The following is a 17,580-nucleotide window of genomic DNA, read 5'->3' as shown; positions in this document are numbered from 1 at the left end:
TTATAAAAGATTATTAAATTATAAAAAATTTCTATATAATTACATTAGATCTAGAGAAGAATGTATAATTATCCCTTAAATATACACACTTGGGGTTTTGAGTACCACTACACATAGTTTTCATCGGTTATCCTTCTAGTTTCATATGAGAAACAAATTTACGAAACAAATGTTATTGTATTTATTTAACATCATTTTCGTGCATACACGTTGGAACTATTAATGAATTAAATTAAGTTCAATTCAATTAGAATTGTGAAGTGTTAGACTATATATATTCGGTGATATTCTCATATTTTTACAACTCTTTCAATCTTCTTTTTACTTCTATCCATTTGATGACCGAGGATTTTTAGTAAGAAAAATACCGACCACCTTGCATACATTTAGGCTGCACAATTTCTAAATTGCATAGCTCACCAATGATGTACCAAGATAAGGGAAAAATAGCATTTTTAGCTTCATAATGTAGGTATTTTCACTCTTGATATTATTAATCACAATATTTTTTATTTTTGATTTCATAATTTTCAAAATGTAATACTTTTAGACATATGACACATTTTTGTTAGATATTTAAGATAAAATACCACATGATCGTTAAGTTTATGGGACCAAATCTATTACTTTTCAAAAATCAAAGAACCAAAAGCACCACTTTTGAAAGTTATAGGACCAAAAATAAAAACTGTATAATCAATAAAACCAAAAATATAAACATCCTATTACATAAATGAGTTGAAGCAATCAAAAATTGATGTAAAATGTCAACAAATATGATGTTTTCATTGGTACATGATACATTATTACAGTACAAAAACTTTTCATTGATGCATTTTATTAATAGCAACAAATAGATTCTAATAACTCATCTCAATGTACAAAACAATAACTTAATTAAATAAATACAAATTGTGACACTAATAAAATTATTATCAAAACAAGCGAATTTTGAGAAAACCAATTACTTTTTTTTGTATTATATCCTGAATCGATGATGAATATTAAATTTTTTTTAGTGAATCTGTTAAACGTGTCAACCTTGACAAAGGCATGCCAGCCTGACACAACTTTGTTCTCCAAATAAATTTCTTGTTTCTTAACGTATAGTGAACAGCATCTACATTTTTAAAAAAACATATATATTTTTTCTTAAACGTAAAGTTGACAGCATCTACATTTTTATATTTCTGTTATAAATTTTATTTTAATTATATTTTTATTTTTAATAATATTAAAATAATTAAACCCAATTTGTTTTGAATAAAAGATTCTTTGTCACCATCTCTAGTCCTTCTCTCGAATCTATTATTACCAACAATCTTCCTCATAAATATCACCATAAATATAGTCCTTCTCTTTAATCTTTTATTTATTACCAGATGTTCATTTGACGTTTTGTCCAAAAGACATGTTGGTATTAGAAAATAGTATAACTCACTCAATCCTACAAGGGCCATTTTTTATATAACATGTAAAATTCGTTGAAATTGTATGGAAAAGAATTTCTTCAACATTTGCTAGTTGCAAAAACATTAATAATATGTTGAATCTAATTGGCGACATCTAATTCGTACTTAGGCGTGATCAAAAAATACAAAATCATGATTTTATATAATATAAAAAAAATAAAAAGATAACAAAAACAATATTAATGACTAATGCAGCATCCAACAACGACACATCAATATTTAATCATCATCATAAAAAATTATGTCGAATATTTTTCTGATAATATTAAACTGAAATTTGATTTTGAATAGACAATTTGGAAATATTTCACAACTTCAATCAAACAGCTGAATTTCTAACTCAGTTTTTAGCGAAAACGAAGACATAAATAGATTTTCCATATATCCAATTTCACAAACGAAAATTGAAAAAAAAAAGAGCAAAAATCAATAAAATTACTTGCCAATAAAAAGATCAAAAGTGACCTTTGTCAGAAATTACAAATCAAAAAGTTAAATACAAAATATAAAAACGAAGAAACAAAAAACTAATTCAGAAAAAATATAGGTCTAAACCAGGCCCCCAAATCATGAAAAAAGGAATCAGAGAGAGCAGACATGCCGACCTTTAAGCTTCATTCTCTGTGCACATTACCATGCTTCCTTCATATTCTCAGATCCAGAGCATCGGCTTATTGTACACAGATCCAACCACAAATTCAAACAGGAATACACATACATAAACGTAAAATTGTAAAACGTACAAAACTGATGAATATGATAAAACGTTAAGAATGAGAAACTAGTCCGATCAATTGCTGTTGATCTAAGAAAGAAACTGAGGCGAAGCGATACTCACAGATGAGATGCGTGGGGAACATTGTGGGTGGGTGCTATTTATAGGCGGAGATCGGATAATTGCTAGGGTTTCAAGTTTTACTCTGTGTAGTGAATTTACCGGAATTGCCCCTATCTTTTCATTTGTAGAGAGGGTGTACACGTCATAATACCCAACGTAAAAAAACAAACTCTCCACATTTTCTAAGATTAATCTCATAAATACTTTATAAATAATGTGATAAAATTATCCTGAGTTTTTCACTAATTTAATTTTTTGAAATTTTAATATTTGAGTGAGATTTGAAACAATAGGAGGGCAGGTTCGAGTCGGATTTTGTTAAATTCAATACTCGCTCCTGTTTAATTTTTATAAAATTTAAAATTAATCTAAAATATTTCCTGTTTTTTTTAGGCTCGTACGAGTAAATACTATGTGTAATGTTCTTAATCACGATATCTAATTAAAAATTTGGTTGCATGACTTGATGTTCATTTAAGATAAGCATTTAAAATATTATAAATTATTTTAATAAAATGTAGTTTTTTGTTAAATATTTAGTAATTTTTTTTACTTTATGATTTAGCAAATGAATCTTAATGTACATGGTCATTAGACAAAAATGATATATGATACAAGTTTAATTGTATTACATTACACGTAATAATTATATTTTTAAATAATTTAAAATATTATCCTTTTTCTTTTCATTGTATGAAATTGTGAAATCTTTATATTTAAATTAATAAAATGATTTATACTAATCCGATCCAATCTATTTTGAACCCAACACATTTTGAATCTAACCCATTTAGACCCAATTCATATCCGATCCAACAAGCACATTTACCACCCCTAATTGTAACTTTCTAAAAAGTGACTGTAGCATCCTAGGACTTAGGGTATCATGTCACCTACTCAACTTGTCATCCTATTCTTGCTACTAGTATAGGTGGCATGTTCAAATATGTGTTTAAATATATAAAATTAATTATTATCTTAAAATATGGGTAAATTACATCAATATTTTATAAAATTTAGCATAATAACAAATACATATCTGTCAGATAAAAATTTACATTTGTCCTTTTTGAGGTTTGTTCCATCTTACATTTAACTCCACCAAATAGGGGTTTCGGTAAATTTATCACATGTTATTCCTAAAGTACTCCTAATAAAAAGTTTGACCATGATTTAGCCAATTTTTCATTTGGACCAAATTGTAATGTTCTAAAATATTAAGGGGGTTAAATGTTATGATCTCATATTCGTGTACTTAGATGTAATTCTTTTTTTGTTGTTAAATTAGCCATTTTTGTTCATTAAATATTTTTGGGATTATTTTATATGTTAGGGTGAATTACATTTCCATCCTCTGAAGTTTAGTATAATTATAAATACATTCTTGTTAGATAATGTCAAATCTCAAAATATATAATTATTTACCCTAAAAAATAATATATATTAAAAATACTAAAAAAGCATTAAAAATATTATTGAAAAAAAATGAGAGAATGAAAAGTGTACGTAGGTTGAGAAGGGAGAAATGGGAAGTTGAGAAGAGGGGGAGAAAAAAAATGACGATTAATAAAATAATAAAAAATTTAATAGACTAAAATAATTGAATTTTAGACGTAAAAGTTACCTTAGATGTGCTCTAGTTAGTATACATAAAAGGCTAATGGATGACCATTTATTTACTATACACGAAAAGAAATATACTAATAGACGAAGCTATGCTAATAAAATTACCAGTTTCAAACAATCGTGCATGTATAAGAATTTTTCCCAAATGTGTAAATCTTTACATCTTACGTTTATTTTCATGTATTCCGTCAGAAGTACGAGACTAGAGATTGTGCTTATGTCCTTGCACTAATCACCAGACCACCAATAATTGTTTCAGGACATTTCAAGCAGATATTTAGTACACAAGTAGAAGAAGTACTCTAAGGTATGATAAGCCACTAAAATCTATTCATTCTCAGCTCTAACATTCCGAAAGTTCTGCTCTATGAAAACATCTTATTCAAATGAGGATAGATTTAATTGAACTAAATCATTTGTCACTTTTTCTTAAACTGTACACTAATCATACAAAAAAGTGTATTGTACTCCTCATATAATTGATTTAGATCCTTACCCATTCTCTAGTTATGAACGCACACTAACTGATCTGAATTCTCACATTCTCTGCATTATTACCACTCGTAGCATCCTCGAACAACGGCCGCCTACAAGTAGGACACGACGATTGTAGAACTAACCATCTGTCTATACACTTAACATGGAAACCATGCCTGCACCTAGGCAAAATCCGAACATCCTCTCCTTCCACAAACTCCCCTAGGCATATGGGGCAGTCTGTGGCCGGAATATGCAGTCCCGGCTTGTAAACAACGACAGGAATCTGGCTCAGCGCGGCCTCTTTCTTGAGACTGGCAGATCCGGAAGCCAAACGGACAGCAACGTCGTCAGCAATCGTTCTGGAGCCCGTGCATCGCAACGCACAACGGACGATGGAGTTCATCCCGAGAGCGCACACCAAGGCACAGAGCAGAGCTGCGAGGATGATGACCATGTTGCTGTCGAAATTTGCGGTCTCATTGTAGGAGGCGTTTGTCTTGTTAGCGTTGGTTGGAGGGACGGTGATGATGTTGGAGTCGAGCAGCAGGCGATTCGGATAAGTGGTGGGCATTGGAGAAATTAAGGTGGTGATATTAATGATCGATCAAACAGCATGCAAGAAAGATTGAGATGTTGATCATCAGGAGGACTTAAACCTAATTAAGCATGGAGTGTTGGAAGGATTCCAACAGGATAGGAATGGAAAAAGGGTATCTAAATTATAATGAGGATAAGGAGAAGAGATCAGTGAATAAAGGGGCTCTATCTCTTTTATTGGTTTTTTGGGACCAAAAATCTTGATCAAGAACTGGTCCTGCCAAGCATAGTATAATTTCCCAACTTTGAGAGAGAGAGAGAGAGGGGTTAGTTTATCACCTGAAAGCAGCCATGGGAAAGGTGAACAGTGACTTGTGTGGTTGGCATATGGAAACAGGCAGTTGTAAGAGGGATATGAGATATTTTTTATGGTGAGATTTTTTCAAGTTTGGTGGGCTATCAACCATTTAATGATTAGGGGCATTGCGTGCTTAGATATTAAGGAAAAGGCTGCTGTCTGGATCATGTACAAAGAGTTTGATCCTACAATTTTGATTTCATAATGATAATCTAAACTACAACACAATGAAGATGGATTTGATTAATTATTTATAATTGTTAACACCATCCAACGTTATCAAATTCATGCTACACGCAGTGTTTTATACGTACATTGTATATATATAGTCATTACAAATACTCCTATTTAAAAAAATAATAATAATTACATGATCATCTAACTCGTCAATGTATTGAACATCGAATATAGTAAGTACGTGTTGGTTTCAAGATAGAAAGTACATGAAAGTTTGGCATAAACGATTTACATAGTGGAATTTGTCATTTTTCACAAAACTAGCAAAAGCAAAAAACTATTTTAATTTTTCTTTATGTTGTGCTTTATTCATACTTCCACCCGTTTCTTTGTAATTCAATCTAACTATTTTTTTTCTTTCACTGTCTTTATTATATGTTCATGTTTTTCCCCACTAAATATTCTCTACCATTGATATGCAAGTCGTCTCATGACCATCATATCATTTACCCAATCCGTTTTCTTTACCATCTCCTCTATTTTTCATATAAAAGAAATCATTCTACTTAACTAAAAATAAAATTACGAATATTGGAAGCACGAATTAAGGAAAACTAGAGCTCTTTAATGTGGCGCGACGTGGCGCTCCCACTCGGAAGTTGTGGAAGCATGCCTTGAGCACTGAAGCAGCAAGAGTTTCCAACAACTTATGCAACCCAGATCAAAATCGAGCATTTTCTTCCAATCATTTTTTCCAGAAAAGCTTAATACAAGGGCATGGTAAAGAACAGAAATTATGGTTCAAGCAGTAGCAAAAACAACTTCACATTCCTGTTCAGAGATCAATGATTTGCGTGATAAACCACAACCCAGGCAAATAGATCAAAGAGATTCGAAGGGTTTCGTCCCGTTTCACCAAAACAAGATTTATAGATTCTCACCAAAGCACGTTTCAGGTGATCGATGATTCACCAATTGCAGCTTCCGCATCCAGGGAGAGTAGATCACCATTATCATTTGCCATTTTTCTTGCAGCCTTCACATGGGCAGAGAAACTACAAGCAAAGCACCCATTCTACACTTGATAAACTAATCACACACTCCTACAATATCAAGCCAAATGTCCGGTCTCCACTCAATGTGATAACTCTGAGGAGGCACAAACCAACTGCAGTGTCATCTTATATTTTGTTTACATTCGAGCTGGAGACAAAGCACAACACTGCTTAAATCCTGTCTTTTTAGCGTGACAAGTTCAACACGACGGTGATCAGAGCAACCCATCAGCCTTAACGAGGTGGTGTTTTGGTATCGCTGATAAAATCTTATTGGAGAATATACACAGAAGTTAGATGACATATATCACTAACAGAAAATATAGGTAGAATCTGAAAAAAAGAAAATGGCTAAAATCAAACTGGAGAACTACCATTACAAAACCACTCATGCCTTTCCCATCGTTGGCATGAGTAAAGGGATCAGCCCAAGAGAAAAAGTTATAAGAGCTGGTTTGTTATAAGGGCAAATGGCAAACCAGCAGAGGAAGCAAGTGGACTACAAACAATCTTACATAAAATACATTAGCTGGAGAGCGATATTTAACATCAAAATTTATTGTCTTTCCTTCACGAAAAACAAGTATTTCTGAAAACTACCCAAAGCAAACTTAAACCTAAGTACAACAAGAAGAATACTAATACCTACCCAGCATAGCCTCAGCAATATAGTGATAATTTACAATCCTATTCCTTCATTAACTGCATGGACACTTGTTCTACGTCAAAAAGCGCATGCTATTTGCTGTACCTTTACATCAGAAATTTTACAGAGTTCTTAGCAGCGTGTCAGGTTTCTCCATTTGTCCTTCAAATCAACCTGAAAGGAAATAATCTTCAACAACTTGGATAAAACAAAGATGCAAACCTAACAAATGGGAATAAAGAAAAACAAACTTACTTCAGTTCTACCTTCAAATATATCACGTTGGGTAGTTAGGATGACCTTCCAATTTCCTTTTCCATACCTTCAGTTGATTAAAACACTTACATTAGGAAAGGTCCTAACAAGTCCATATATTACTGGATATCATGTAAACCAAGTGGAGGTTAAAGAGACGAGGAATTCAGCCAAAAAAGGAGAGAAACCCAAATGAAAAGTGTCAGCTTGTAGTAAATATTGCAGAGGAAAGGCAAACACCAAATATAATCATCCAATAGAACAGGTTCTCTAAACAAAGGAAAGGGTCCTCCAAAAGAAAAGCTAGAACCAACAATTCAAAAAAAAGAACCATTATTCTAAATGTCCATAAAATAACAAATAGCTCATACTTTTGTACTCCAGCTCTCAAAGTGTCTTCTTCCAGAGTACTCCATTTCCTAGCTTTCCTCCTCTTCTTTATATTTGCAGCTTCATATCTGTCTAGAGGAGACACGTTTATCACCCTTGGGCTGGGCAACTGAAGCCTACCCCTGCAATCTGTTCGGTCTTCTTGTGATCCATCCCACTGCAAATGCAATCCACAAATTACAATAAACTTTTGCACCCTACAAAACCAAAAATGGTAACTTTTATAGTCTATATTTCTTCACATTAACCTAAGTTATGGGGTGAACAAGTGACTAGTGACGACTTCCTAACCGAAAACATGAATGCCGGGGGAAAATCACAGTATAATCATAAAGCATAGTATGTGTATTTGAATGCTAACTACTTACATGATTACCAAGTGGCATTTAAGTTATATTTCCCATTCAACAAGGATGATATGGTAATAATATACAACTTGGAGGACCTAGGTGAAATTAGACCTAATATTTCAAACTTGTTCACATGTACCTTATAACTAACTGGTAGTACTTATGAAAATGTTAGTGCTAACTCCTTTTACACATCACATTTAAGTGAAACAAGGGATGTTGAATCGCAAGAACAAAGGAGAGTAGCAACTTCTGGATAATGTACATCAGGCTGGAAGATATTTGCATAATACTGCTCCTTATGGACTCCCGTTGAACTACAGCAGGACTCCTGTATATTTTAATTGGTCTATTTTGGAACCATATATCATATAGGTCCTCTTATTAGTGGTTAATTAACATTTTAGCAAGTTTCTAATTTGGAGACAACATTGACAACATACTGAGGGTATAAAGGTAGTTGATGCTAAAGGACCAAAAAGTTGGTAATTTGTGGTTTTGATACATAGTAGAAATATTTGACCTTAACTCAATTGCAATGTTGGATCTCAGACTCATTAGTCAGTACTCAGGAGCAGAATACGAACAAAGAATCATATATATTTCCAGTTTCCTAGTTATAACAATCACAATATATTGAAATCCTTTTGATGTCTAGGTCATGAGAACAAAATGGGGTAAAGAAAGCAAGTATCTTTTTATCACCTCATAGGTGTGAGCAGAGCTGTTTCGTTCCATCAAACTTCGCTTACGTGTATCACTCACATTAGGAACAGTAGAATGAATAACTCCAGCACCATCCACAACAAATTGGTTGCCTGCAACATGATTCACTTCTGTAGGATCATGACCCTTATCTTCTCTTGCCACACCAGAGATAGCTTCTGCAAGTCGTAATGCATCAGGAAGGGGATCCTTGACAACTGCTTGAAGCTCCAATGAACTCGACTGAAGCGCTTTCCGAACTCCATTAACTTCTGGGCTGTGTGGCAAATTATAATTCTTATTTGATGCTCCTATTTTCATTTCATCAGACTCAACAATTTTGGCTCTTCTTGCTTTTCGAGATGCCAGTCCTCTTGAACCTCTCAGACCAACAAGCTTGTCTCTAAGCTTAATTTTTCCCTTTTGCATATCTACGGAACACAAAAGAAGAAAAAAGGGACTAAAGAAAAGCCTAAGCATAAGAACATTCATGAATCCTGATATGCTTAGCAAGCAAAACAAGAAGCAATCCTTTAATTCTCTGAACAGATCAGAAAAAATCAACCAGGAATGGAAAAAATGCATCTGAAGCACCAATTTTGCTAACCAGTAACCAGATTGCGTCGTTTTCTCTTTGAACTTCAGAAACCAAAACCATGTTTCTGGTGCTTTCTAAGTGAAAAGAACAACACATGTTTAGTAATAATAAATTGTTTGTGGTTCATTTATCTTTCAACCAATTGAAATCAATATTATGTATTTTCTTCTAGATATACCCATATACTCAATCTTTCCCCAAACCCACAAATCAGAATATAGAAGCAAAAAAAGAGAAAATCATTTGGAGTTAGGTGAGAGTATCAATCACAAGTCAAATTCATTCTTCACTCACTGCTTCGCCAACAAAAAAAATCCACTAACTGCACCTGCAAGTGCATGATTACTTTCAACTGTCAGATTTCACTAAGCTCTCCTTTCTTTAACTAACCAACTTAATTGTGATGCAAGTATAAATTCCAAATGTTCTCCTCCTCCTTCATATCAGTATATTATTATGGCACTACAATCTGAAGATGCTCCCCCCCCCCACCCCCAATGCTACTCCTTACACAACCACTTTCTAGTAGACTGCACCGTTCTGTCACAATCTTCAGAAATTTCAATTGGATTGAGGCAAGTGAAAAGAATGGGATGCAGCTTCGCATTGTATTACAGATCAGTCTATGGCTTCTAAAACTGGAATGCAACTACATAAGAATGGGTTTGACCATGGGGATGCAGTGCAGTCATGCTGCTCGGTCATAATGGTGGTGATTGTGAAGCTATGTGAGCAACCAAACATGTTTATCAATGGGTTAGTAAAAATTCAAAACTTGAAACATAAAAGATGAAACAACATGATTATGAAACTTGCTTCAGCAATTACTTCTGATATGTAGTTAATCCTAAACCTATAGTGCTTAGTAAGATATGAAGAATTATAAAGCATATAAACCGATAAAGATTCTGTTGGAAGTTCTATTTACAAGCCACTGGCATGGTTTTATTAACAAGCAACCAAAGAGCACAACAAAATTTGGTATTTTACCATGTATGGTGAGTAATTTGAGCTAGCAAATTCTCAATTTCACGTATTATTTAAAAATTCATCCTTTAAGCATTCATAAACTTACAATTGTTCACATTACCAACATCTGTATCTCGGCCAACACTACACAAATGTGCTTCATTTCCAGCAATCTGATCAACACTTCCCACTCCTAGCATCCCCTGCAAAACATCATCATTCTTCACTTGTTCAGCAACCAATTCGAGAAAAGAAGGACCCATTTTCTCCTTCTCTTCCCTCAGATAAGCATTAACTGCCTCGATAGCATTAACTCCCTCGCTCTTCTTCAAGATACTCTGACAAGCATTATCCTCCCAGACGGCAGCCTCAATCTCGTCCTTCCACACCCACAGCTCTTCCGAACCCAACCCCCCCTTCTCAACCAACTTCTCCATTCTCCCAATTCTACCCCTCCAAACCCTTTTAACTGCCTCAAAAAACTTGAACTTGCTACTACTATCCCTACCATCTCCACTTACCAAAAGCTTCACCGTGCACTCCACTGCCACCGAGCAATACGCATGCTTCATGGCATCAGAGACCATTTCACTCCCTTGACGGAATTCGATTTCCTCCAATTGCTCCAACAATTCGAGAGTGCTTTCAGAAATTGAATTGCGCGACATTTCGGATTCGAGTTTCTTCAACAAAATCAATTTTTGCAATTTGGAATTTTCCGTCGGGAGAGGAAGAGCCCGAAGCAGGGAATTCACCATCCGGTCCTCGAGCGGCTGTCTCAGAAGAAATTCCAGCACCCAAATCGCAATATCCGGATCGACATCCATGAAGGAACAACGAAGTATCAAAACCCTGTTCTCCACGAGTTAAAGGAAACTTTTCTGGGAAATCTGCGGGGAAACAAATCTTGCGTTTGTCGCTAGGGATTTGCTTTGAATTGGGAATTTTGAAGCCAAAACGACGTCATATGCCAGCAAGAAAAGGAAAAAGGCTTTTGTGCAGCGACGAGAATTGAATGCTGTAGAGCTGTTTTCACAATTTTCACTAGTGTGTGTGGTGTGTGTATAATTGATTAAAATATTAAAAAAATAATTGTTATTCTTATTTTAATTAAATAGATAAAAATAGAGATAATTGTATTGTTCTTCTCTGAGATTTGATATAATTACACATAAATTTTCTATAATTTAAAAAATTACATTTAGTATCCCTGAGGTTTCCTTTTATCTAACAAATAAGTCTCTCCGTTAGTTATTACTGAGTTTGATGATATTAACAAAAAATCAAATAAAAATTATTTACCATCAATTTACTTATTACTGATTTATTACAGGTCAAATAATTTTTTTATGATCAAATTATTATTATACATCTTCACACGATAATGCATGTGATGATATATATCTTTACTGTAATAAAAGTAGTTTAGTTACAAAAAATTTATTTAACCTGTAATAAGTAAATCAAGGCTAAATATTATTTTTTATTTAATTTTTTATTAATATGAACAAAATCAATGAATTTTAACTAACAGAATGATCTATTTGTTATACATAAACAAACCTTATAAGTGTTTGATGTAATTTTTCAAATTATAAAAAATTTATATGTAAATACACAAAAATCGAAGGATGAGAGGGTAATTATCCTAAAAATATTATAATAAATTATTAGTAAAAATGAGAAAAAAGAAAATGTGGAAGTTGGGAAGTCACATAAAACTAAAAGGGTAAAATTTATTTTAGTCCCCCACATTTAACTTCAACTTTAAAATAGTCCCTATTTTTTCAATTTACTTTAATTTAGTCCTTTCAGCAGATACTTTTTCTATATTACCCCCATCAAATTTTTCTATTTTATAGAGAATCATTGTAGTGCTTCACTTTTCATTTTTTTAGTACAATTTGGTCCCTCATACATTACCTCAGAAAATAATTATTATTCTAATTATGTCGTCTCGATTTTTTAGAAAAACAAAAGTAATATTATACTATAAATTCAAAATACGATATTTACAAAATATTTATATAAAAACTCAAAATTCAAATAAAATTTTTATTTTTATTTTATTTCTCACACCTATAAACTTAAATTTAAAATTATGCAATTCGACTAAAAAATTAATAAAGTATTTTCATTCTATTGAAAATTATGAAAACTAAAAATAAAGAATAGGAACAAAACCAAAACAGCCCAATTCCCCGGCCAGGTTTCATTTAGGCCCAACTTCAAATGACATTTTATATCCTTATGTCTGGTCAAATTTATTAAATAAAAAATTAACTTTAAATTTAATCAATCAAATTAATAAATTGAGTTCAGACGAAGTTTCATCGATCGAGCTTGAATATCAAATTAGTTTTTAAGAAAAGAAATAATTAAATTTACACCCTTTAATTTATAATTTGTTTACACAAATTATCCCTAACTTTTAGATAATTGCACATACACCCACAAAAAATGAATTGTTTCCCACACTGTAAGTTGTAATGATTACAATTTAATAATTATGTTAAATCAATACTATTAATTATAGTTAAATAAAATCTTTTTGATAATAATATATGCCATACCTATTTACTTTTAACTATAGTGATTAATTATTATCAAAAGTAATATTTCTTCTGTTTCAATGTATCTAATAACTTGTCCAAAAAAAATAATAATAATTAGTGTTTTTTTGGCTCCATCACCTAATGTTGTCAAAACCAGTACGTGTGCTTAATGTGGGGTGAGTACATACATAGAATTTAGACTTAAATTTTCCTTCATTTAATGTGTTCATTTGATAGTGTTTGTGTTTGGAAATTGTGTCCCTTGAGTACCAAACATTACATGAAAGAGCTTTTTGTCTTGCTTTCACACAGTCTAGTCTGAATTAGGACACCCTTCTTCATAACTCATCAAAATATATCTGGTCCCATATCACAAGCAGAGGGTGGATGAATTCTTTGGTTTAATCCATGAATTTAATTTTTTATCTGGAAATTAATTTGAAGGGGAGATGCTATCAAGATTGACCAACAATATGGACTTTAAACTTGATCAAGACAAAAATGGGAGGATCGGACAACACTGAATCGTTAAATTCACTGAATGGGTGGTCCCCAACAACAATTATCTGAATTTTAAGTTAATTAGGCTAATAAGAAAATCGAGTCCAAAGATTGATTTCAGTTAAAGTCTTGATCACATTCGTCCCGTCACAAATGAATGCCCGCATCTATAAAAGATCCTGTATGTCAACAAATGTTTAATTTTATATGGCATGATCTGAACTATCTTGAAAAGATATAATCAACGATTGTAATAATTGGGTAATTGGGTTGGAGGGGTTAGGCACACTCTAGCCCGGGTAAAATTGTACGAATTTTTATCCTATTTAATAATTTTACCTCCTGGAGGGGACTCCCCCCCCCCCCCAAGATTTTTAACCATCCTAATTCCTAACCCCACTAAAATCTATTGGATCTTTTATTTCATTTTATTATGCTTCCCCTTTTTCTTTTTTTTTTTAATTTTTTCCCTAATATATATATATATATATATATATGAGTGACATGTAAATGTTAGCTTTTGAGCAATCACACATGGATTGTTTGGAATCAATAAAGAGAAACAACTGCCCTTTTATTCTTATCTCCTCTCCGATATTCTTACAATTTTTTCATTTTCTTTCTAATTAAATTATTACCCTTTTTTATTTAGATATAAAATGAAAAGAGTGATTTTAATTTATTATGCGTTTGTTCACAAAATATAGAATTGATTTATGAAATGTTTTTGAAATTATAATTTATTAGATCTTATCTTAAAGATAAGTTATTAAATTATTGGATAAAACAACATATTTCAATAACTACTTAGATTTTTACAAAAACGGAACTCCTCCTTTTTTTTAGAAGAGCTTTTTTTGTTTTTTATTTTTTTTAAATGAAAACGATGAGCTATTATTCTTTTTTGAATAAGTCGATAGCAATTATCAATATAAAATTTATCTATCGAACAACTATAACAATCATACACTAATCATCAATATCAAATAACTCTATACAATCAACACCTACTATTAAAATATAATAACATGTCATATATTAGCGGGATTCGAACTCATAACCTTTGGGGCCTCAATTTTGTCAATTGAGTTAGATTTCATCAACTTTTATTTTTTGGATTCTTCGAGCTCCTGTGAAGATATTGTAAAGACAAAAGAAAGATTGCCATATAACTTTGGTTTGAATTCATTTTGGTCCTTTATCTTTGGATATTAGATTATGTTCTTTATCTATCAACTTTGCCTAGATTTGGTACTTTAGCCTAATGCTCTAAGTGTAATATAAATAAATATTTTTTTAATAAACCTAAACTCTTATATCATACTAGACGAACATTAGCTACAAGATGCAAAATGAATGGATATATATAGACTAAAATTGCTCTTGAAAAGTTACATAGGGATAAAATTGTCCGAAATTGGGTCAAATGACTAAAACTGAAACGAATAAATTTAAAAGACTAAAATTAATAACAGAAAAATTTAAAAAACTAAACAAATAATTTTTCCTATTACAAATTCACCCAAACATCCTCTTAGTTCGCAACATGTGAATTTATTATTCTTTTTCTTTTTCTTTTTTGTTTTTCCCGCCTAACAGAATTATAATTAAGCATGGAGTAGAATAGTAGTAATTTTTGGATTTTTGCACCTCATTATCTTTCAATCACTGAATAATGATTGAAAAGTGATGCATTGACCCGCAAGTCCGGACCTCTCATGTGATCCTAACATGGCGGGTCGAGGTTCAAAACTCCTCCATTTGTTTATTATGTATATTAATTTTCGTGGCACGTTATTAATATAATATTTTAAAAAATTGAATAAATTAATAATTTTATTAATTAAAATATATATTTAAAATAATTGAAATTGATGAAGTGGTATAAAAAATTGATACGTGAAATTTAATATCCCTGAAATTTATTTTAATCTAATAAATAAATCTATTATTTAGTCAAAATTTATTAAATTTATTGATATTAACAAAACAACTGAATTTTTTTATATTTACCCTCGATTGACTTATAACAGGTCAAATAATTTTTTTATAACTAAACAACCCTTATAGTGATGAAAATATATCTCCTTACATGTATTAACGTGTAAAGATATATAAGAATAATTTGGTCATATAAAGATTAATGTAACCTACAATATATTAGTACTAAGTCAATCGAGGGAAAATATGAACTTTTTTGGGTTATTTTGTTAATATTCAGCAAATTCGTTGGATTTTACCTAACAAACGAACTTATTTGTTAGATATAAGCAAACCTCAGGAATGCTAGATGTAGTTTTTCAAACCACAGAGAGTCTATGTATAATTACCCCAAACCTCAATTATTATTAATACCAAGTTTAACATGTTATTTTATAGTGTTAAAGTTTCTCATATTCGACTCAGCTCGATTCATTTGGACAGTAAAAGCAACAGAAATGTTACTGACAAAGATACAATGATATGTTGTGCTAAAATCGTAATAAATACAAGATGGAGGGAGTATTTTTAAATTTTCAATCACGTAATATTATCTATCAGTTACACTTGTTGGTTTGATTGGTAGAGATAGATCACTACTCGTCAGATAATTATCGATTTTTTCTTTTTTATTTTTTTTTCAATGTTAGAACTGTATTAATGAATAATTTATAAGTAATTATGATTTTAAAAGCATGTTCCAACCGTGACGAGGAACAGGAATAAAGATGCTCCAAATTGTCGTGGACCTATCTATTCTTTCTCTTCTTGTTGATCAAAGTAAAGACAGACAGATGAAAGGACAATGTGATTTTCCTTTAATTATGTGAAAGTGATTATGCATAAGCTGGTTTTGTATGGGACAGGCGCCGTATAAATTGACATATATTTGGTGTTAGTTTTAGTATGACGACAATCACTCAACTTATATATAAGTCGATGTTGATTTCTCGATTGAATTTTAAATGACTTTATATTGTGAAAAAATCGTTCTTACATGTTGCTATAGTTTGATTGAAGTAGATTTATCATTAAAGATGTTATTAATACATATGGACCTCTGTGGTTCTAAACTTACAAAAAACTTATTCTTGTTTGACAATTATAGTGAGAAGTGGAATAAAAATTGAATAGCGATTTTTCGTTTTTTTTTTCTTTGGGAGGGGGTGGGGGGTATAAGGGCAAAAAAGGCATTTTGATTGAGTTGTGTGGAATTAGGCCATTCATGGAGTGACATGTGGCTCTATCCTGGGTAGCTATTAGGAGAATGTTTGCGACGAAACACTTGATTTTGTTTCAAGATTATCTTTTGAATAATTACACGTCCATCCATAAAAATGTACTTATCATTGTTTTTTGAAAAATTATACATTCATCTCCACAAAAACGTTAATATCATTGTACAAACTAGCCTTAATTTTCTGCAATTATGCAAGAGCCATATATAGGTGGTTTGTGTAGAATGTAAATATATCATAGGTCCAGTGGTGTATAAATGTAATAATTTCTTTATCAATTAGTTATAAAAAATTGTGTTTAAAAACTGTATAACTTCTTACTTAAATAAATTTAATTTAATATAACACAAGACTAGAGCGCAGTCGACTCTAGACGATTTGAACCCGTATCAGATTCGTGTATTTTTTTGTGGGATTATGTCCAAACTTGGTCTTACCCAAGGGTTGAGGCTTGTTTCAAGACTACATATTGACTTTATTTTCGTCCTATCAAGTGTGGATGTTTAAGCTGCACATATAATTCATCAAAATTTTCAAGATTTATACTGTTGCTGTCTTCAAAATTCATTAATGTACATGTGAAATAGGAGATTTGGTGAAGCATTGTATACATATCAAGTGAACCTGACAAAGCACTGTTGTAACATAGGATGAAACAATGTAAGAATATGGGAAATCCTTGGTGACCCAACACCAAACAACCACCAAACGTATAATTTCCTCGTATCCATCGACATACTGTCTTTAATTTTTAATGAAGCAATACTACTACTCTATTATTATTACTTAACCAATTTCATCTACTTTGTTGCACGACATAGCTAGAACTACTGTATTTTTCAATTATTTG

General features: G+C 31.8%; 2 protein-coding genes and 1 non-coding gene across 8 annotated transcripts; all 3 read right to left on the bottom strand.

Moving 5' to 3' along the window:
* Positions 1–2,011: 2,011 nt before the first annotated feature.
* Positions 2,012–2,122, bottom strand: LOC148786823 (small nucleolar RNA snoR100). The gene has a single exon (XR_016067613.1). It is a non-coding gene; the product is annotated as a small nucleolar RNA snoR100 (small nucleolar RNA).
* A 2,117-nt stretch (positions 2,123–4,239) lies between these two features.
* Positions 4,240–5,361, bottom strand: LOC105170461 (RING-H2 finger protein ATL73). The gene has a single exon (XM_011091226.3). The coding sequence runs from the start codon at positions 4,985–4,987 to the stop codon at positions 4,457–4,459; it is 531 nt and encodes a 176-aa protein (XP_011089528.1). The 5' UTR covers positions 4,988–5,361; the 3' UTR covers positions 4,240–4,456.
* An 861-nt stretch (positions 5,362–6,222) lies between these two features.
* Positions 6,223–11,476, bottom strand: LOC105170844 (uncharacterized). 6 transcript variants are annotated; one of them, XR_016067600.1, is made up of 6 exons: positions 10,563–11,474; positions 8,890–9,320; positions 7,816–7,991; positions 7,456–7,511; positions 7,295–7,363; positions 6,223–6,812 (listed from the first exon to the last, which is right to left on the bottom strand). XR_016067600.1 is itself a non-coding variant. In XM_088885514.1 (6 exons), exons 1-5 carry the CDS (start codon positions 11,281–11,283, stop codon positions 7,322–7,324), a joined length of 1,437 nt encoding a protein of 478 aa, XP_088741640.1. In that variant the 5' UTR covers positions 11,284–11,474; the 3' UTR covers positions 6,223–6,812; positions 7,295–7,321. The 6 variants fall into 6 exon arrangements, 5 of the variants coding, with proteins under 5 accessions (XP_088741640.1, XP_088741641.1, XP_088741642.1 ...); XM_088885514.1 differs by having other exon boundaries at positions 7,445–7,511; XM_088885515.1 differs by lacking the exon at positions 6,223–6,812 and having other exon boundaries at positions 7,039–7,363; positions 7,445–7,511; positions 10,578–11,476.
* Between the last annotated feature and the right edge of the window lie 6,104 nt (positions 11,477–17,580).

The sequence above is a fragment of the Sesamum indicum genome, linkage group LG9, assembly GCF_026168435.1.
Source record: "Sesamum indicum cultivar Baizhima isolate 11 linkage group LG9, ASM2616843v1, whole genome shotgun sequence".
Classification (NCBI taxonomy): domain Eukaryota; kingdom Viridiplantae; phylum Streptophyta; class Magnoliopsida; order Lamiales; family Pedaliaceae; genus Sesamum; species Sesamum indicum.
The sequence above is the reverse complement of the archived record's forward strand: the minus strand, read 5'-3'. Positions and strand labels throughout refer to the sequence as shown.

Coding starts and splice junctions, on each gene's coding strand:
- LOC105170461 (XM_011091226.3), bottom strand. CDS start 4,987: ATGCCCACCACTTATCCGAATCGCCTGCTGCTCGACTCCAACATCATC.
- LOC105170844 (XM_088885514.1), bottom strand. CDS start 11,283: ATGGATGTCGATCCGGATATTGCGATTTGGGTGCTGGAATTTCTTCTG. Junction 9,321..10,562: donor TGTTGGTAATGTGAACAATT/GTAAGTTTATGA, acceptor TGTGTTCCGTAG/ATATGCAAAAGGGAAAAATT. Junction 7,992..8,889: donor GCTCTGCTCACACCTATGAG/GTGATAAAAAGA, acceptor TTGCATTTGCAG/TGGGATGGATCACAAGAAGA.